Source organism: Bos taurus, chromosome 16 (assembly GCF_002263795.3).
Source record: "Bos taurus isolate L1 Dominette 01449 registration number 42190680 breed Hereford chromosome 16, ARS-UCD2.0, whole genome shotgun sequence".
Classification (NCBI taxonomy): Eukaryota; Metazoa; Chordata; class Mammalia; order Artiodactyla; family Bovidae; genus Bos; species Bos taurus.
Genome location: NC_037343.1, coordinates 60164925 through 60187427, shown reverse-complemented (window position 1 = coordinate 60187427; position 22503 = coordinate 60164925). Strand labels below are relative to the sequence as shown.

Genomic DNA, 22503 nt, shown 5'->3' with positions numbered 1-22503 from the left:
ACCTTAAAATAAAAAGTTTATAAAACAACAACAAGAAAAACCCATATAATGGACTATGAAGGAGACACCGCACTGCGACTCATTCAGTGCTTTCCTCCTAAACCCTGACATGCATTTATGCTTAGCTGACCTTACAGGAATCTGTCTTGCCCCATCTCTACCTCAACAGCCACTAAATATCTCTGTGGGAAAAAAACCTGCTTTTCCCTTTGTCTCTGTCTCTTTCTGTCTCAGACCCTAGAATCTTTCTCCACATGAGACTATACCATCTAAGAAATGAATTCTCCTACCAGCACCATACTGTATTGACAGGTTATCTGCCAGGTCTCCAGTTACTCTATACTAAACCACTTCCCATGAACACCAAAAAGTTTAAGTAAACTTAGTGACTCAAAAGATGTTTTTTTAGGGTTTGACTCATGAATAGGACTGATTCAAGTTAAGTACACTATGTAAATAAGCCTCCATTTCAGCAAAGGCTAAAGGAAATAGAGCAGCCTCGATGCTTAAAATCTGCTCAAATGGATTCAACTTGCAATTTTTAAAACAGGCAGTGAAGAGAAAGCTTCTAACAGTAACTCACATATACAAAGGCAATTTCTTAATGGTCACTAAAAGTGTATCAGAGAGAATATGCGTGGGTTCATTTTTAGCCATTAAACAGATTATTTTGAAAGCATGTGGGAAGGCAAACACCACAACTGATGACCACCTACCCTATGAAAGAATTACTGAATTTCACGGGAGTCACAGCTTCTCTTATGTCTTGTAGGTCTGTTCTGTAAAGTCAAATTCTTGGTCTAAATTTCATCTTGTAGGTTCCAACACTCTTAAAAGGACTGCTCTAAGGGTGATGTTGTAGGGATACCTATAGATAGAAGAAGAGAAAAGGCCAATATAGACCAGTTGTAGACAAAGACTGAGGGAAAGAAAGAAAAAGCGATGGAATCTGTACAAGACTGAAAGGGTAGGGGTCCTCACAATGAGAAAATCACTACTGTTGAGGTAGGTATTCCTAGGCTCAAAACCTGGAAGATCTGGAGGGAACTGGTATATCCAGTATATCCATTCAGCCTATATGGCTGTTTAGAAAGAAGTCACAGCCTGAAATGAAGCACTCACTGCGACTCCTATGCTTCTAATCCACAGAATAAGCTCTGAAACTATATAATTCTAATGTATTATGTTAAATTAAAAATATCACATCACTTTTCTAATGAACTCACATTCTCTACTCCCCCAACCTCCCTACTTCCAATACCTTAATGTTGCCCCTTACAGTGAGGTCAGAGATTAAGGCAGGAGCTATCTTCTGCTACCACTGATGGTGTGATATACCTACTCTCCTAGTCAACAGCTTTCTTCTTCACCTTCCCTAGTTCCCTAAGTCTGACCTTACTATATATTAAGAAAATTTTCAGTGAGAAACAGCAATAAGAACTGACAAAGCAGCTAACCTTACGTCCAACGAAATATGAGAAAAAAAGTCGTATGTCTTCTTTGCTTTCTTCAAATCTCCTACTGTATTTATGGATTTTTATATTTTAAGCCTAATGAAAATGTTACTTTTCATTAAAACAAGGACAGAATTATGATATTCCTGATGTTGGAATTTCGGATGTTGCCAAGACAATAGCCTCTTTGCATATGAAAGAAATTTTGCATAGAGAAAGCTCTTTACATATATCACCAGAAAGATCACAATTGCAAGTTCTTCAGAAATGTTTTAATAAGATTCAGAATGACCTATATGTACTTTCCCTCATTTAACCAGAATTCTTCCTCCATCTCTAGTGTATCCCAGTTATACAGGAAGGTTTTATCTATCCTTTGTATTTACTGTTTATTGATATAATCTAAATGACTTATTGTACTGTGTTTGCATATATTATATTGTGTTTATTGATATAATCTAAATGACTTATTATACTGACCTACGTCCCATCACTTCATGGCAAATAGATGGGGAAACAGTGGCTGACTGTACTTTTTTGGGCTCCAAAATCACTGCAGATGGTGACTGCAGCCCTGAAATTAAAAGACGCTTACTCCTTGGAAGGAAAGTTATGACCAACCTAGACAGCATATTAAAAAGCAGAGACATTACTTTGTCAACAAAGGTCTGTTTAGTCAAGGCTATGGCTTTTCCAGTAGTCATGTATGCATGTGAGAGTTGGACTATAAAGAAAGCTAAGCGCTGAAGAATTGATGCTTTTGAACTGTAGTGTTGGAAAAGACTCTTGAGAGTCCCTTGGACTGCAAGGAGATCCAACCAGTCCATCCTAAAGGAGATCAGTCCTGGGTGTTCATTGGAGGGATTGATGTTGAAGATGAAACTCCAATACTTTGGCCACCTGATGCGAAGAGCTGACTCATTTGAAAAGACCTGATGCTGGGAAAGATTGAGGGCAGGAGGAGAAGGGGATGAGAGGATGAGATGGTGGAATGGCATCACCGACTCAATGGACATGGGTTTGGGTGGACTCTGGGAGTTGGTTTGGGTGGACTCTGGAACCCCATGCTGTGGTTCATGGGGTCGCAAAGAGTTGAACATGACTGAGCAACTGAACCGAACTGAACAGAATAAACAATAAAGCACAGAACTTTCTTCTTTGAATGTAATACACGTCAGAGGACTTTCAGTCAGATCCTGTTACTTCATAAAGATTTGGGAACCTCTAAGAGAAGTAAACATTATCCAATGTAATGACTACAGTACAGATTTCAAGCACAGCTGCTAATGGAGAGAAAACCTGATTGCAAGAGAGCGTTCTGTCATAACTCATCCTGTGCTGAGTAACGTGATACTCATTTTGAGGAGAAATCCCATCAGTGTAGTGAATGTGGCAATGACTTCAGAAGAAATACAAGTTTTATAGAGCATCCAAGAATTCATAATAGGAAAAAACCACAAAAATCCTATAAAGAAACATGGAAAATTCCTCAGAATACAGTCATTGCTTCCTCAACATGAGAGAACTCACACTGGAGAGAAGCCCGGTAAATGTGTAAGAGCTTTCTAAAGGAAAAATAAAAAACGTTCATGATTAGAAGAGAAACCATACTCGGGCAACCTCTGTATATAAGAAATGTGCAAAAACTTTAACAAGAGTTAATGGCACCCCACTCCAGTACTCTTGCCTGGAAAATCCCATAGATGGAGGAGCCTGGTAGGCTGCAGTCCATGGGGTCACTAAGAGTTGGGCATGACTGAGCAACTTCACTTTCACTTTTCACTTTCATGCATTGGAGAAGGAAATGGCAACCCACTCCAGTGTTCTTGCCTGGAGAATCCCAGGGATGGGGGAGCGTGGTGGGCTGCCGTCTATGGGGTCACACAGAGTTGGACGCGACTGAAGTGACTTAGCAGCAGCAGAGCCTCAACTAAATACCAGAAAATTCATTCTAGAAATTAATGAGTGTTTACCTTATGGTAAACTTTTGCCCTTACTGAACACTGAAGAATTCACACTAAGGAAGAAAATGTTGTGGATTATGGGCAGAGAGGAAAAAACACTTCTGCTTCCATAGAACAAGTGTTACTTGATAAAAATTACGTTCTTGGACTGGGTAATAGACTTTTGTGAAAATAACTAAACATGGTAAACAATGGGAGATGATATGCTTGCAGGCTGTACAGGCTGTACAGTGTACAAGCCTTGGAATGGTCACTCAAATTCAAGTATCGAATAAGTATCATTCAATCACTATAGACACATGAGCAGACAAGTTTCTGCCTTGGTGGAATTTATGTTCCATTGAGACCCTCCCGCCCCCGACCCCAATCTCTAAAAACTTGACTTCTGACCACCCCCAACACTTATCATCTCAAGACTTCTGCAGTTTTGGTCAAAATCCTATTTATTACTGATTGAAGCTACACTTAACTGAAGCTCTTACTCTGAAGTTACCACCCAAATTTATTCTACTTTCAGGAATCCTCAAAGACCTAAAGAGTATTTTAAAGGTCAAGTAGTCTAATATCCCTTCACTTATCTAAATTTTTTTTTTAACAAAGCCTAATGACATGAAATTGATATTTCTCCCGGCAATCTTGATTCCAGCTTGTGTTTCTTCCAGTCCAGCGTTTCTCATGATGTACTCTGCATATAAGTTAAATAAACAGGGTGACAATATACAGCCTTGACGTACTCCTTTTCCTATTTGGAACCAGTCTGTTGTTCTATGTCCAGTTCTAACTGTTGCTTCCTGACCTGCAAACAATTTTCTCAAGAGGCAGGTCAGGTGGTCTGGTATTTCCATCTCTTTCAGAATTTCCCACATATTGTGATCCACACAGTCAAAGGCTTTGGCATAGTCAATAAAGCAGAAATTTTTCTGGAACTCTCTTGCTTTTTCCATGATCCAGCAGATGTTGGCAATTTGATCTCTGGTTCCTCAGCCTTTTCTAAAACCAGCTTGAACATCTGGAAGTTCATGGTTCACGTATTGCTGAAGCCTGGCTTGGAGAATTTTGAGCATTACTTTACTAGCGTGTGAGATGAGTACAATTGTGCGGTAGTTTGAGCATTCTTTGTCATTGCCTTTCTTTGGGATTGAAATGCAAAGTGACCTTTTCCAGTCCTGTGGCCACTGCTGAGTTTTACAAATTTGCTGGCATATTAAATGTAGAGCTTTCAACAGCATCATCTTTCAGGATTTGAAATAGCTCCCCTGGAATTCCATCACCTCCACTAGCTTTGTTCATAGTGATGCTTTCTAAGGCCCACTTGACTTCACATTCTAGGATGTCTGGCTCTAGGTGAGTGATCACACCATCGTGATTATCTAGGTCATGAAGATCTTTTTTATACAGTTCTTCTGTGTATTCTTGCCATCTCTTCTTAATATCTTCTGCTTCTGTTAGGTGCATACCATTTCTGTCCTTTATTGAGCCCATCTTTGCATGAAATGTTCCCTTGGTAGCTCTAATTTTCTTGAAGAGATCTCTAGTGTTTCCCATTCTGTTGTTTTCCTCTATTTCTTTGCATTGATCACTGAGGAAGGCTTTCTTATCTCTTCTTGCTATTCTTTGGAACTCTGCATTCAGATGCTTATATCTTTCCTTTTCTCCTTTGCTTTTTGCTTCTCTTCTTTTCACAGCTATTTGTAAGGCCTCCCCAAACAGCCATTTTGCTTTTTTGCATTTCTTTTCCATGGGGATGGTCTTGATCCCTATCTCCTGTACAATATCACGAACCTCATTCCATAGTTCATCAGGCACTCTATCAGATCTAGGCCCTTAAATATATTTCTCACTTCCACTGTATAATCATAAGGGATTTGATTTAGGTCATACCTGAATGGTCTAGTGGTCTTCCCTACTTTCTTCAATTTAAGTCTGAATTTGGCAATAAGGAGTTCATGGTCTGAGCCACAGTCAGCTCCTGGTCTTGTTTTTGCTGACTGTATAGAGCTTCTCCATCTTTGGCTGCAAAGAATATAATCAGTCTGATTTTGGTGTTGACCATCTGGTGATGTCCATGTGTACAGTCTTCTCTCGTGTTGTTGGAAGAGGGTGTTTGTTATGACCAGTGCATTTTCTTGGCAAAACTCTATTAGTCTTTGCCCTGCTTCATTCCATATTCCAAGGCCAAATTTGCCTGTTACTCCAGGTGTTTCTTGACTTCCTACTTTTGCATTCCAGTCCCCTATAATGAAAAGGACATCTTTTTGGGGTGTTAGTTCTAAAAGGTCTTGTAGGTCTTCATAGAACCATTCAACTTCAGCTTCTTCAGCGTTACTAGTTGGGGCATAGACCTGGATTACTGTGATACTGAATGGTTTGCCGGGAGAAATATCAATAACCTCAGATATGTAGATGACACCACCCTTATGGCAGAAAGTGAAGAGGAACTACAAAGCCTCTTGATGAAAGTGAAAGTGGAGAGTTAAAAAGTTGGCTTAAAGCTCAACATTCAGAAAACGAAGATCACGGCATCTGGTCCCATCACTTCATGGGAAATAGATGGGGAAACAGTGGAAACAGTGTCAGACTTTATTTTTTGGGGCTCCAAAATCACTGCAGATGGTGATTGCAGCCATGAAATTAAAAGACACTTACTCCTTGGAAGGAAAGTTATGACTAACCTAGATAGCATATTCAAAAGCAGAGACATTACTTTGCCAACAAAGGTCCGTCTAGTCAAGGCTATGGTTTTCCCTGTGGTCATGGATGGATGTCAGAGTTGGACTGTGAAGAAAGTTGAGTGCTGAAGAATTGATGCTTTTGAACTGTGGTGTTGGAGAAGACTCTTGAGAGTCCCTTGGACTGCAAGGAGATTCAACCAGTCCATTCTGAAGGAGATCACCCCTGGGACTTCTTTGGAAGGAATGATGTTAAAGCTGAAACTCCAGTACTTTGGCCACCTCATGCGAAGAGTTGACTCATTGGAAAAGACTCTGATGCTGGGAGGGATTGGGGGCAGGAGGAGAAGGGGACAACAGAGGATAAGATGGCTGGATGGCATCACTGATTCGATGCACGTGAGTCTGGGTGAACTCCAGGAGTTGGTGATGGACAGGGAGGCCTGGCATGCTGCGATTCACGGGGTCGCAAAGAGTCGGACACGACTGAGCGACTGAACCGAACTGAACTGAATGACATGAAATAGGTTATGTTAGTGGCACACTCTGTAGATGTCAAAACTGAAACAAAACCGCAAGTCTTCTGGCTCATGCCTTTTATGTTTTGCTACTAAATTATTTTTTGGAATTCAAAGGGCTTTAAAATAAATTTTAAAATAAGTGAAATTAAGTAATTGAGAATTTTCTGAGCACCCACAGAAAGAGCTGTGAATGTTGGACCGATTTAAAAAAGAGAAAGCAAAATACATGACAATTTACCTCCCAAAGTGAAAGTGAAAGTCACTCAGTTGTGTTTAACTCTTCGTGACCCCATGGACTATACAGTCCATGGAATTCTCCAGGCCAGAATACTGGAGTGGGTATCCTTTCCAGGGGATCTTCCTAACCCAGGGATTGAACTGGGTCTCCTGCATTACCGGTGGATTTTACCAATTGAGCTATCAGGGAAGCCCATTTACCCCTCTAAACTGGTCTAATTTAAAGAATACTGAGAACAAAAAGACAGTGAGCAACTCTGATAGTTAAGAACTGTAATGATGTATTAACAGAACTACCAGCTTTTTCCTTCCTTGTAATCAGTGTAACTGCAGTGTCAGCAACCGTATATCATGGTGTCTCCGTCCCATGCCTATCACTAAGGAATGGCTACTTAGAAGGAGGAACGGGAGAAGAATGAAAAGCCGGGTTTTGTGTGAGAGTAATCACCATTCACAGAAGCTTCCAAATTTGGCCATGCTGCTTGGGCCAGGGTGCAAATGAAGATTCTTAGGATTTCTGCAGCACTAGCTATAGGAATATCAGGGCATGGGATTTCTGTAGCACTAGCTACAGGGGCGGAGAAGGCAATGGCACCCCACTCCAGTACTCTTGCCTGGAAAATCCCATGGATGGAGGAGCCTGGTGGGCTGCAGTCCATGGGGTCGCTAAGAGTTGGACACGACTGAGCGACTTCACTTTCACTTTTCACTTTCATGCACTGGAGAAGGACATGGCAACCCACTCCAGTGTTCTTGCCTGGAGAATCCCAGGGATGGGAGAGCCTGGTGGGCTGCCGTCTATGGGGTCACACAGAGTCGGACACGACTGAAGCGACTTAGCAGTAGCAGCTATAGGGACGTCAGGGCAGTGTCCACATAAAGGAGGATCCACCAGTAAACACAGGTAACAGACTGAGATGAACAAACATGTACAGGCGCTAGGGAAGGTTCATACTCTGAGCCAGTGAGCTGCAGCCCTGTAAAAATACTGTGCTCTTTTAAAAAATTTCCTTCAGCGTTGACAGGGAAGCATAGGGAAGCAGAAGGGGAGAAAAGTTATTTAGGAAATAAAATCAACTGGAGATACTAAAAAACAGAAGAAAGAGGACAGAGGGAGAAGAGAAAAGAATGACTCGCAGGTTTCTGATTGGTACTAAAAATGGATAGACAGATGGTGCAAACCACTCAGAAAGACAACTTTAAAACCTGAGCAAACATTTTTTCTGTATAATTCTATTAAGTAGTTTGTAAAATTACTGAACTTTCCTTTACCATTAAATTCTTTTCATTGGTAAACATGTTTTTCTCCCATTATTCTCTATTATAAAACAAAAAAACAAAGTGGCAAAATGTGTTCTTTTGTCTTCCCTTCACTTTCAAGCCATTTCAAGTGTAACACAAGGTTGGAGAAAAACCAGACTGAGCATTAAATCTGACTCAAATCTGCTTACTAAAAGACCAGATTTCTTCAGCCAGTGTTTTACTGATGACTAAGGACAGTCTCTATATAATAAAAAATAATTTTTGACATCTCAAACATAAGGCCAATAGTTTCCAGAGGGAAACAAAAGGCTTTGAGTTTTTCTTTTTTTTTTCCCCTGAGCAATTCTGAGGTAGACAGTGCAGCAGACAGGCAGATAAACAGCTTTATTCTGGGAAAACAACTGGACTTTCTGCCTACAAGTCAATAACAAGTTTAGGGACAAAAGTTTAAATAAATTCTGCATGATACAAAAAGACTTGGGAATATAGAATTCCACAAGCTGGTAACAATGGCAATGATCTACTTAGGGAACAGAATTAATGTGAAATATATAAGTTGCAAGTAGCTCAGAAATTGCCTCATTTGCAGAAAACTGAGACCTGTGTGGCTCAATCACCAACTTGCAAATCAAATCACTAAACCACATAGCTGGATTCAGAATCTACATTCTTCAAAGCTCAGATTTAGAACATTTTATTTCAGAAAATGTGAATAAATCATCACCTGAAATAGTTACATGTGGATATATACACAGAATACTGAGTTTTGACTAAAACAGTTTTAGTGTAACTAACGATCTTTTAAATAGTTTCCTTTTATATATTATATATATAGTTTTTAAAGCTTTATATAAAATTATACAGACTTGAACATTGGTATAATGGATAGAAACATGAAGAAAAATTTATTTGGTTCAGTGATAACCACTGTTTTTTCATATCTGAGGTTAAATTTGGATTTAACAAAAATAATTCATCTGGTAGTCAAATTAATATTCTGACTACATAGAGAGACCTCATTTTATGCTAATATATGAGACTAATACATTAGACTGGACAACATCTTGACTTAAAAAATCTTTTGTTAAAGTTATCAATAGCAAGAGTTTTACATAATAAACAAATAATATCTGTACAAACAATATGGAAAACAATTTGGCAGTATTTAATAAACTTAAGGATATTAATGTGCTACAACTCAGTAATTAACACACTAGAGTATAAACATGGATGCTGGTCAACAATGTTGGACATAAGTAGACAAAAAAGAAAATCACGGGATACCATACATAAAAAATCAGAAACATGCAAAAGCAAATACTGTTAAGGGAGAACATACACTTATAGAAAATCGATAGCTAAATGCACAGGAATGATACAGATCAACACTGGATAGTGGTTCCTCTGGTGGGAGGAGGGAAGACAGGCGAATACGGAAGGACGCAGAGTGGCTTCAAACAGTACTGGGCTAGGTCAGTACACAGAGTTTCATCTTGTTACACTTTACATCTTATTACACGTCTTAAATATCCCAGGATAAATCAGAAGACGTTTTTCTGCCAGGTGACAAAGTCCTGTTGATGCTGCCAGAGTTAATGTAACCTTGAAGATTATATGAGATGGATACATGACAAGAATATTTTGGTGCTACATTGCTTCTTCCAAGAGTTACTGCTTCAATTTTGGGGGAAAAAAAAAGAAAAACATTCTCTCATTGGATAAAACTTACTAAACATTGTTCATTTTCTCATTCTAAATATTGAGTTCCCACTACATGCCAGATAAAATAGTAACAGTATCTGTCCTAAGTGTCCTCATGTAGCTTAAAACCTAGTGGAAGTAGCAAGCAATAAACATATAAGCCCAGGATTAACATCACTTTACACCAGATCACTCCTTCCTTCTTAAAAACACGTACTTCACTTGGTTCACTGAATTTCACACTAACCTAGTTTTCCTCCTAAATCACCAGGTGCTGCATCTCAATTTCTTTTGCTAGCTCCTCCTCAACACTAAATAGGTTCCTTCTTTTCTCCAAGTATATTCACTCTCGGTAATCTCACCCACGCTTTAAATATCTCTACACTGACAACTCCCAAACTTACATTTCCAGCTTGAACTGGGGGTGGTGGGGTGGTGGTGGTAGAATATATATATACATATACATATATAAAATACAGTATATATTACCTAATTCAACATTCTCTTTGGCTGTCCAACACACATGTAAAACTAAACATGTCCAAAGCCAAACTCAAGCTCTTCCTTCAAAATCTGCTCTTCTGGCCTTTCTCCAGAATACACTGCATATTCTGTTTTCTATAAATGGCAGTCCCAGGAGCTATGAACACAATACTAACCATTTTCCATCTCAAAGGCTATGGAGTAAATGTTTCAGGTGTCAGGCCAAAAATCTTGCCATCATCCTTGACTCCTCTTTAGCATACAGTGCCTGACAACTTCTCACCACCTCCTCCCTTCACACCCTGACCCAAGTCACCTTCCTTGCTCATCTGGTCTCCTCGATTCAGTCCTTGGTCCCTGCCCCTCCCCACCCCCATGGTTGCTTCCCCACATACCATGGCCAGTTAGTCAGGAAGAGCTACTTAAAACCCAAATCAGAAAATGTCATTCATTTGCTCAAAACCATCCATACCTTCTGATTTTTTTCAGAGTAACGGTTCCCCAGGTCCCATGCCATCTGGCCCTCTCACTTTCTACTAGACCCCCACACTTACTCACTGAGCTCACTGGCCTTTGCCCTGGGCTTCACACCTCACTCCAGTAATCTTTTCCCTTATGTGAGCATAATAAATAGTTTACAGTGGGTAGATACATAATAAATGTTAGTCTAATTCTTTTTAAAAATGTCTTCCTTGATTTTTTTCTTGTCTTTAAGATACAACACACAGTCATATTATAAAGTCACAAAATAAAGGAAGGAAAAGTATTCAGGGCCATTGTAGACTTGTATATACTACACCAAATACACTATATTTTGTTCCCAAAAGAACTAAGAAAGAAACTTATGGCACTATATATCGGCACTGTTCTGTCTGCTTGGAACACCCTTCCCCCCAAACAGTTGCAGGGCTTGCTCTCTCATCTCGTTCAGGTCTTTCTCAGATGGCACCTTTGCAGTGAAGCCTGTCTGATCACCCTATGCAAAATCACAGCTCTCACGGCCCTCACACCCTGTCCTCTTCTGGCTGGCTGATACTTCCCATGACACACTACTAGCTTACTTTACTCAAATGTAAGATGCACAAGGGCAGGAATTTTGGTCTCTTCACTGCTATAAACCAGCATCTGACATAGAACAGACACTCAGTAAATACTTATTGAACCACAATCCATAAATGTAAAACTGCAACTGACAAGTCCAGTGAAGTAGTAGGAAGTGCTGGGAGAGCCTGTATGAAGAGAAAAAAACTCATCTGAGAAAGTCAAACTTAACTTGAGAAGTGAAGGATGATTAGGAGTTAACTAGGACGCACACAGGCTCAGTGGTGAGACGGGCTAAAAGGCCACTGTAGCTAGACCAGAAAGAGGTGGAAAAGGCGGAAGATGAGGTTGGAGTAGGTAGGAAGAGGCAAAACTTAGAATAGGTTCGTAGACAATATTGGGACAATTTGTCTTTATCTTCAGAGCAACAGGAAGCCGCTGAAGCATTCTAAGCAGAAGAATCATGAAAGCAGATTTATGTATTGAAAGATGACCTTGGATCCTGGGTAGAGAAAGTTTAGAAGGGTCAGGATGGATGTGGACAGATAAGGTAGAGGGCAATGCAACAATTCAGATGAGTTACCATGGTGTATTTGATTAGGGTGTTCAGAGTAGAGATAGAATGGATAAATAAGAGATTTAGGCTAAAAAAAAAAAAAAAAAATCAACAGGATCAGTGTTAAATTCGATCAGGAAGTGGGGTCAAGGGAATTTTTAAGGTTCACTTCTAGGAAGTTCACAAAAAATTCCCATTGACTTGAAGCTTATGTCCATAAGCAGTCACTGCTAGATCTTCAGTGTTCAACCCCTTGCCACAAATGGCTATGGAGCACCTGCAATGTGGCAAGATGTGCTGTAATTGTACAATATACACTGAATCTCAAAGTCTTAGCACAGAAAAAAGAGAGTAAAAATCTCAATAATTTTTATACTGATTACAGGTTGAAGTGATAATATTTTGGATGTTGCAGTTAAATACAATTATTGAAATTAATTTTACTTGTTTCTTTTTATTTTGTAGAAAATGTAAAGTTATATAAATGGTTCACATATTTCTACTGGATGGCACTAATCTCGGATGAAACTTCTAGAAATATAGTAATCACAGTTTATTCAAAAGGAAAAAAAATATGTCTAAAGAGAAGAGGTAGTGCTAGTGGTAAAGAACCCACCTGCCAATGCAGGAGACATAAAAGATGTGGGTTCAATCCCTGGGTTGGGAAGATTCCCTGAGGGAGGGCATGGCAACCCACTCCAGTATCCTTCCCTGGAGAATCCCATGGACAGAGGAGCCTGGTAGGCAAGTGCCCATCAGATCAGATCAGATCAGTCGCTCAGTCGTGTCCGACCCTTTGCAACCCCGTGAATCACAGCACGCCAGGCCTCCTTGTCCATCACCAGCTCCCAGAGTTCACTGAGACTCACGTCCATCGAGTCAGTGATGCCATCCAGCCATCTCATCCTCTGTCGTCCCCTTCTCCTCCTGCCCCCAATCCCTCCCAGCATCAGAGTCTTTTACAATGAGTCAACTCTTGGCATGAGGTGGCCAATAGTTACACATGACTGAAGTGCCTGAGCATGCACAAAAAGAGAAGATGACTGAACTTTAGGACTAAACGTTGTTCTTTTTATGAAGAATTCAGTTTGCTTTGTTCAAGGATGTGAGGAAATGAATACTTCAGTTACTGTTATTTAAATACAAAAGCCATTTTTCTGTTTGTGTCTTCTTTATAGACTAGATTGTTCTGCTTCCTCTATTGCTAAACTAATGGTTTCAGAGTGCCCTCCATCCACGGTATAGGGAAAAAGGGGAAAAAAAAAACCAAAACAAAACTGTAGATATAACAAAGACTCAGAGGTCATTTAGGCCCATGCTTTCATTTTGTAAGCGACAAACTTGAGATATTCAGAAATTAAGTAACTTGAAAAACACAGGACTGTCTATGCCACTGAAGATACAGATGTTTTCTCTAACATCTATGTTATAGTTGACTTGAAAATACTATAACAAATACATTATATTTTGTTCTGAAAGAACTAAAAGTGTATCTGTCTTAAGGTACTGAATATGTCAGTATTATTGATGACTTAGTTTGGGGATACAAAGTCATATGTATATTCTCACCTGATAAGAGTGGAAAAAGCATCAATTTTTAAAGTCTGAAAACCAGTTCTAATACTAAGCTGTAATCAGGGACAACTGTCATTCTGTTTTCTCATCAGTAAAATAGATGCTACCATATTCAGACTGTGATAACGATAGGAACATACATACACACACAGTGTAATAAACAGTTTACAGTGGGTAGATGCAGATAGTCTCCTTCTTCTTAATAAAACAAAAAATGCCTTCCTTCTCTCTCTTCTTGCCCAAGTGTCAACACACAGTCATATTATAAAGTCATAAAATTAAGGAACAAGGGAAACGATTACTGAAGTGAGCTGTGAAACCCAGTAGCTTACTTCTTGGGAGTACAAGATTCAAAGCCTCAGGTAGATCATCCAACCTGCCTAAGTCTATGCCCCCTTCAGTAAAGTGATGAAACCAAATCAACCAAAATGACTGAGTCTCATCTATGACTCAACAGTGTATAGCTATGAATGCCACGCATTTCCAAAGCCTGAATAATGCCAAAAGCTTTAAACATTTAAAAATTAATATAAAGTGTAATTTTTCGTTTCTAAAACTTCTCAATTTGAGATATAATTCACCATTTTGCATATTTTAAAGGGAAGTTCTTAAAACTACTCACATCTGGTTGAATGGCTTTAAATACTGGAACATCCATTAGTGTTATCTGACCCTGAAATAAAAAGTAAAAAATTTTTAGAATTTCTTCTTTGGAATGCCATAATATGACATATATTTGAAATTAAAATTATTAGTCTGTACTCAAATCTTTACTAGAAAAAAGTCCCAATTTTATAAGGGCTTAAAAAAATGAAAATTTAGTCCTTACACCATAAAATAAAATTATTTCTATTTATCTCATGCCTTTTTATATTTTCCTGTGAGACAAGTGGGGTAAAGTTACAAAATAAACAAATAATTTTCAAAGTTTGAACATGGTCATACATTGTGTGTGTTAGCTGTTCAGTAGTGTCTGACTCTTTTTGACCCTAATGACTGTAGCCCAACAGGCTCCTCTAATTCATGGGATTTCCCGGGCAAGAATACTGGAGTGGGTTGCCATTTCCTTCTCCAGAGGATCTTCCCGACCCAGGGACTGAACATGAGTCTCCTGTATTGCAGGCAGATTCTTTACCACCTGAGCCACCAAGGAAGCCCAAATACATACATTAAATCAAAACAAAAAACAAAAATTGGATCTACTGGTTTATAAAGCAGTGGTGTTGCTGTGACTATTAAATCATACCTACTCAAACAGTAATATAAAATGTGATAATAATACAAGGGTATTTTTTCCCAACTTATGAAAAGTAACTGACTCTACACTAGTGGCAACTCATACTGAAGGTCTTCACGTGCTTATGGACCTATCCCTCTTGTGACTACACACATAAAACAAAACCTAGCAATATACCAAAGTTTATTCCTGGAATGTAAGAGTAGTTCAATATCAGGAACTCAGTATATTCTGCTAACAAGCCAACGGAAAAAGATAACGCAAATAAATGAACACTTGTCTGTTAAGAACTAAGTTTTTTTAGGTATCCTTCATGAAAATGCAATAATGCCTTCAACTTTAATTTTTTAATTTACAAAAAAGTAAAAGTACTTCTTTCCTACCTATGTCAGTAAAGTACATTTAGCTGGAGGAGGAGGTGTAGGTAGAGACGAAAGCAATTATCATAAAGGCTTACTATTACTTCTCAAGTTGATAGTGTAACCTACAAAGCTTCTCTAAAAGTATCAGTGGATTTTTTTCTTTCATCTTCCCCATTTCATTCCTCTGCTTGCTCCATTGTTGTGCTACTCTCTCCACTGATTCCCACATCCAGTTTGTTTTTTCTTTTTTAAACATCTCCTCTGTTGGGCCTACAAATTCTAATTGGATAGTACCAATATGTAAATTATGTGCAAAAACTGGAGAACAAGAGGTGGAAGACTTACCGCATATTCTTCTGGTGTAACCTTAAGGACATCAAATACCACAGCATCAAAACTTTTCTTCAATTCAGAACCTTTGTCACTTAATGATTCAGAACTGCTACTTTTCTGTTAAATTAAAAAAAAAAAAAAAAGAAGCCACTAAAAAATTGTCTTGCAGTCAATATCACAGAAACTAGACTGGCTTTAAAACTGAGGAAGCTAAGAATACTGAGTTAACAAATTGTAGAAAAGTTAGTCGGAACAGACTGCTTAGTTGGAAGAGCACTAGAAAAAGGGTCGGGCAATGTAAAATTCAGCCTCAGTCAGTCAGTTCAGTCTCTCAGTTGTGTCCTACTCTTTGTGACCCCATAGACTGCAGCACGCCAGGCTTCCCTGTCCATCACCAACTCCCAGAGCTTATTCAAACTCATGTCCATTGAGTTGGTGATGCCATCCAACCACCTCATCCTCTGTCGTCTCCTTCTCCTCCTGCCTTCAATCTTTCCCAGCATCAGGGTCTTTTCAAATAAGTCAGTTCCTAAATTTAACCTCAACTTTAGATTTTAGGTTTGCGAGTAAGTCATTTTTCTGTATGTCAGTTTCCTCACCCTGACCTCCTATCATTTCCAATAGAAATGAAAGATTTTAACAAGTTCAACGATTTTCAAATGAGATTAAAAAAAAGAGGGGGGATACACTCATCTATAATTTTTAAAACTGATGTTTATTAAGAAAAAGATAAATTATTTTCCTAACATAACAGGAAAACATTTAAAATTCCATTAACTAAATAATAAATGACCCAGTCTTATCTGTCAAGTGAATGTCTGTCTGTGATAGTACAATTGATACTGCCCTTTCTATTACAGTACAAATTTAAGTGTTTTCTGCTTTAAGGTTACTGCTTAATTTTAATTTGTTGTTGCCATATGTAGAACAAAAGGTGGCTTTTGGCTCTGAAAACCTTATTTCTGTTAAATTTCCACTTCATCTGTACTACAAAATAAAGATGCATTTTGCAAATCATTGACTGAAATCAAAGAAAAAGCACTATAAGAACATTCAGATCATGTTCTGTTAAATGGTGATAGAATATCAGGCTTCAGTAAATGGCACAAAAAATTAACCAAAGTTTCAATTACAGAGGTATAATATGTATGTCAAGCCAACAGCTATTATACATCAGTTTTGAGCACCTGTCATTACATTTCATTTTTACTTTTTCCTTCTCTTTCAGTTCAGTTTAGTTCAGTCCCTCAGTCCTGTCAGACTCTTTGTGACCCTTTCAGTAGCAACTAAATATCGAAATCATTACAAAGGAAGGGATCTCTCGTTAATCTTGGGAAATTCTGCACCATTATTACTTAAAATATTTCTTCTGCTCCTTCCTCTCTCTCCTCCTCTGATGTTCCATTATGTGTACCCTACACCTTTTGTCACTGGCCCCACCACTCTTGAATATTGAGTTCCGTTTTCCTCATTCTATTTTTCTCATTGCACTTCAGCTTGCGAAGATTCTACTGACATGTCTTCATGTCAGGTTCACTGATTCTTTCCTTAGGTGTCTGCTGGTCATCAGTCTCCTGGTGAGTCAATCAAAGTCATCTGGTACAACGTTTTTGATTTTCAGCATTTCCTTTTGATTCTTGGAGTTTCAATATTCCTGCTTATATTACCCATCTATTCTTACACGTTGTCCATTATTTTCCATTAGAGCTCTTAACATTACTAATCTTGGCTATTTTAATTCCCAGCCTGTTAATCCCAAAATCTCTTGCCATATCTGGAGTCTCTTACTACATTGTTTGCTTTGCCTCTTCAATCTAAGTTTTTCTGGTTATCTTTCAGCATGTCTTAAAATTTGCTGAAAGTCAGATGTGACTTAGTGGGTAACAGAAACTGAGGTAAATAGGCCTTTAGTGTAAGAGTTTATGTTTATCTAGATAGGAGTTACTTTGTTTATTATTTGTTGTGGCTAGAGGCGTCTTCACTTTCCTGTAGTGTCCTTGTTTTTGTCTCTGGGTTTCCCTAGAAACTCCTTAGATAAGATATGTGCCTTGCAGTTCTTTAGGCTGTGATCCTTTATTATCATACAGGAACCCTGCTGATGTGGTGGTAAGGTATGGGAAGTAGGAAGAGAAGACATGTTCCACCACCCTACAGTCTGTTACTTTGGTGAGCCTGTGCGCTTGGGCTGTGACCTTAGGTGATTCTCAGTACCCCAGACTCCCCTTAGAAAGTAAGACAGGAAGGCTGGAGGGCTCGGAATTCGGTATTCCTCTTTCCCCAGGTAGATTAGGATCTGGTAAAGTCTCCCCTGAGGACGGGTGGAGAAAAGAACATGCTGGGCATATTTCAGGATGATTACTTCCCCTTAGTATATTTCAAAATGGTTACTTCCCCTCCTCCAGCTGGAAGCATGAGGGATTTTTCCATGATCTTCACTGTGAAAACCTGGTGGGGCTCCTGGAGGTAAAATTCACAAAAGTGGGGTGGGAGGCCTAAACTAAGCCCCCAGGAGAGGCTAACTCTCAAGCTAGTCCACACAGAGCCTCTAGCAGCTTGTCAACTACACTAAGTGTTCCTGCCCTTTCCTGACTCCAGTGATTTCTGCTCTTGGTAAACAGTTATTCTCTCTATTTGCTTCTCTCTCCAGTTCTCAGGGCATCACTTGTCAATTTGCTCTGTGACATCAGTTCTCCAACAGAGCAGGTTTTCAGACTGTTCAGCTTTTTTCAAGCTGTGAGGACAGGAGTCATGAATTCCAAGCTCTTTATGTGTCTGAGCAGAAACCCAAAGTCTCATAAATGGATTTCATATATTTATCTTATTCCATGTATTTGATCTCTGTAACTATGACTAGCTTACGATATGTCAACAATGTTATTTTATATTCCAAGACTAACACAGAAATTTATTCATGTCAATAATCCAAATAGACATCAGTTAAACAGTATATACTAATCCAGTAACTACCAAATAATAAATATATTCTGTCAGGTAAAGACATTCATTTTAAATATAACTTGCCAATTTTCTCCAAGTTTCTAACTCATTCAAAAGAAGTGAGCAGGTCATAATGGCAATCTTAATGCTTATCAAAATGAATAATCATTTTCCTCCTTTCCTTCTTACAAACCAGTAGCAGGGGCTTAAAAAATTCTGAGTGATGTGCTTCTACCTGCTTCCCCACTGGCAATAAACAGTGGTATTGATAAGAAGCTAAGCAGTACCGAGACATAATGTACACTAAGTTCACAGTAGTTATTCTTTATCCACTGAAAGACTAAAAAACTATTGACACTTCTAAATGTATGAAAAAAGTTCACCACCCCTCTACTGATACCAGATGCTTAAGCACAGGTTAGGTCTAAAAGGTAAAGATAGAAGGGTAAGGGTACCGCATTTCTGAGAAGCTTGCATTTTGATATGTTAATACATCTTTATTTCAAGAGAAGGTAGAAAAATATATATTTTTTATTTTATTTTCTTGACATAGCAGGAAGACAATTTAAAAGGCAGACTTTCTACCCTTACTTCTCACATACTGAATTATACTACTCTGAGGTCTCATGAAATTCATCTACTTTTAGAAAAAGCCAACATAAGTTTTTATACAAGTGAAATGATCTGTTTTATTTAACAAACAATTCTGTACTGTTTCCTATAATATTATTTCATATATTTCAGGACACAAAGTCATAAATATACCATCATATACCCACATACATCTAAGAAAGTTAAGAAATATGATTATAAAGATACCAAGTAAATATACATGCAATATAGACATATTTACAAATATATTTAATCCATGCCTCAAGGAGGAATAAAAGCTATATACAAATTTATGGAAAAAATGATTAAAAAAATTTTTTTAAAGTAATAGCTTCAGAAAGAAGAAAGCTCCTGTTTAGGGAATCAGGAGAAAACTTTCATAAAAGTATACCATTTAAAATAGAAAAAGCTGAGGGTTTATCCAAACATCAGCAAGATGTAGTATTCTTTCATTAGAATATAAATTTCAAGTAGAGAATCAGTGGTAGTTAAATCCATTAGAAGGAAAATTTAAGCCCATTTTGACAAAAGTCCCAAATGCAGGGCTGAATGTCATGGGTATTTAGTTAGTAGGTAATGAGGAACCACGGACAGTTCGGGAATACAATAAAGTATAACAACTGTATTTTAAGAATGTTAAAATTGAGTTACAGTCAAATGGACCAAAAACAGCAGAGAACAGAAGTGCAAGATCAAAATAAAAGCCCACAACAATATTCTAGACAAGAAATAATAACTGACCAAACTAAGATGCTACTAGTAGAAACAAGGAGAACAGGACTGGCTCTCAGAGATAAGGTGTGGTGGCCAGGCTCTAAGCCGGTGCCAGGCATTCTCTAGCTCTTGGTGGTCACTGGCCTGTGTAATCCTCTCCGCTACAGTGCAGGCAGGACCCAAGATGTTACTAGATGATTACATTACAGAGGATTCCAGCTTATGTTCTGCTAGTGGACTCTCCCTGCTGTGATGTGAAAATGGTTGTGCTGGGCAAAGGAGAAGCAGGTTAATGCAAAATCTATAGAACTGAACTTAGATGCTAAGGAAATAGTGATGTTACTGATGGAAGTCAGAGAAGGAGGGTGAGCTATTTTCTTTACAAGTAGTAGAGCAAAAGAGAAACAAGTAAACTGATTTTGTTCATATTATAAGTAAAATGCCTGGTCCATCACAAATGCTTAATAAAATTTGTAACAGAAGCCAGAGCTAGAGTTAAAAATATGGAAATAATCTACATAGGAAAAATAATTGAAACTACTGACTGAGAATATTCTAACAACAGCAAGGCCTACGTAAGCTGGCTGGGCAAAATGAAGCTGAAATTACCAAGGAACTCTGAAGTCAAGGTGTAAAAGCGTCAAACATTTTTTCTCATCCTCTACAGTAAGGATGAAATAAAGGGGAAATACAGACGCTAGATGCTGAAAGTATTAAGGAAAGCAGGCAAGTACCCTAGATCTATAGACAAAGCAAAAAAAAAGGGGGGGGGGTGCGGCAAAAATAAAATCATAATCCATTAACCAGAGATGAGCATCTAGTTCAGTCTTCATCTCCAACAGTCTGAGCTACATCACCAGAAGAGCCCTTTCAACATTCCAGCCTAACGGTTCTTCAGCCTCCTTCGACAGGCTTGGAATCAAGGGATCTGACAGTGTCAACTGGTCATTCTCTGCCCCACTTGTTTTAATGCCCTCAAGGTTCATATAATGTGAAAATACCTTAAAAAGAAATCCTATGCATCCTTCAAAACTAAAACTAAAAAAGAGTTTTAAGTAATCATTATCTGTCAATTATATTAAGTAGGTAGGGATTAACTCCTAAAATGTATAATGAACACATGGATGGTACAATTAAAATAGTTTTTAAAAAAACTGAAAAGTCTGTAACCCTTTTCTCACGCTATGATTTAAAATCTGTAACCAACCATAATGCTTAAAAAATTAGAAATGCCAGGTAAGAAATTTTACAACTGAACTTCTTAACTGTCTTACCTCAGAAGCAGTAGCAGCAATATTAACATTGCTTGCCTGCCCGTTCATTAGGTCCATGCTTCCCACAACATCAGTCCCTGACGCTATTTAATAGCAACAGAAGACTGACTGCATCACGTCCAAGGCCACAAATACATTATTATTCCTGTAAAAAAATAAACAGCAAACTTTAACTGTGCGTCTTATTGGAAGTTTAAGAAAACAAACCCATACCTCTCACCATGCCCCCAAATAAAATACTTCCAGTTTACCAAATTCTGTTTTTCATTTAAATCAGTAAATTCAGTCTGAGGACAATCCTATTAATGCTACTTTCAACACGTATGTTCAATACATGCTACTGTTATGTTCCTTATCAGCCAAACAAAGATATAACTTTTCATTTATTGTTAGAAAAATTTTTAAAGTGTTTGCTTTAATAAAATAAAGTGTAAAAAAAATCTTGCCAAGTAACACATGGCTTAACAAAATAATGTCTTAGAGATCTAAATGACATCCCTAAATCAACCATACTGAATAAGTTTAGCATTGCTGATAGTCTACAGTCACAAAGTTTACAAGTTGATAGTTGACAAAGATATCACAAATAATTAAAAACAAATTATTATTTATAAAGATATCACATGTTATAAAAATAACACAATATATGATATATATATATATATATTTATTTGTATAGGGCTTTAAAGCTTATTGAATAGCCTCAATCCATTATCTCACTGATCTTCACAATGACCATAAAGCTAATTAAGGAGGATTTCATTATAGTCATAACACAAACACCGTCTCTGAGGACACAGGCTGGTAAATGAGGAGTCAAGAATAAAATTCAAGCCATCTGAAATTCTTGTCAAATATTTTTTCCACATTACCATATTTTTTCTACTTTACTGAAACTCAAAACGTTTACTTGTGATTCTAATCCCTTTCCACAAAGAAACTGCCTCCTAGATGGGTATGTTGGTAACTACCTGTTTCGGAGGCAATTTCTTCCTCTAAACAGAGTAAGGCCCCTTTCAAACTTTAAATTTCTAAGATATTTTCCAGAAGAGAAATAAGTGTCTATCAATTAGGTATTTAAAACTGTATCTATTTTTACTGAAGTATAATTGACTTACATTATTAGTTAGTTTCAGCTATACAACATAGGGATTTGCTATTTTTACACATTACAATGAGCATCACATTAAGGCTAGTAACCATCTGTCACCACATAGAGTTATTAACAATATTGCTGACCACATTCCCTATGCTGTACGTTATAAAATTATACCCACTTAACAACCGGAGCTTGAAATACTAATTTGCCTGAAATGCTAAGTTTCCTTTCTCTGGAAAAGCAACGTATGGCAGTGATTTAGAAGCACAAACTACAGGACAAAACTGCCTAAGTTTAAACCCAGTGAACTGTTTACCTTTTCTGTGCCCAGAGATAGAAGTACCTGCTTCACAGAGTGGTGATGAGAAACTAACACATGTAAAGCGCCTACAACAGCGCTGACACACGTGAAGAGCACTGTGATAATAATGCACATTCTGTCTACTCGCTACTGAATCCACACGAAGCTTA

The 22503-nt window shown here is 38.1% G+C and overlaps 1 protein-coding gene across 4 annotated transcripts in view; it reads right to left on the bottom strand.

Annotated features, from left to right (window-relative positions):
* RALGPS2 (Ral GEF with PH domain and SH3 binding motif 2) overlaps positions 1-22503 on the bottom strand; it is a 165365-nt gene that overhangs the window by 102716 nt on the left and 40146 nt on the right. For all 4 annotated transcript variants that reach the window (NM_001191426.2, XM_005217159.5, XM_059875588.1 and 1 more), the window contains exons 2-4: positions 20934-21078; positions 15409-15513; positions 14087-14137 (exon numbers count right to left, since the gene is read on the bottom strand). In NM_001191426.2, coding sequence (NP_001178355.1) covers positions 14087-14137; positions 15409-15513; positions 20934-20990 — 213 coding nt within the window. In that variant the 5' untranslated portion in view covers positions 20991-21078. The remainder of the gene's footprint in view (positions 1-14086; positions 14138-15408; positions 15514-20933; positions 21079-22503) is intronic.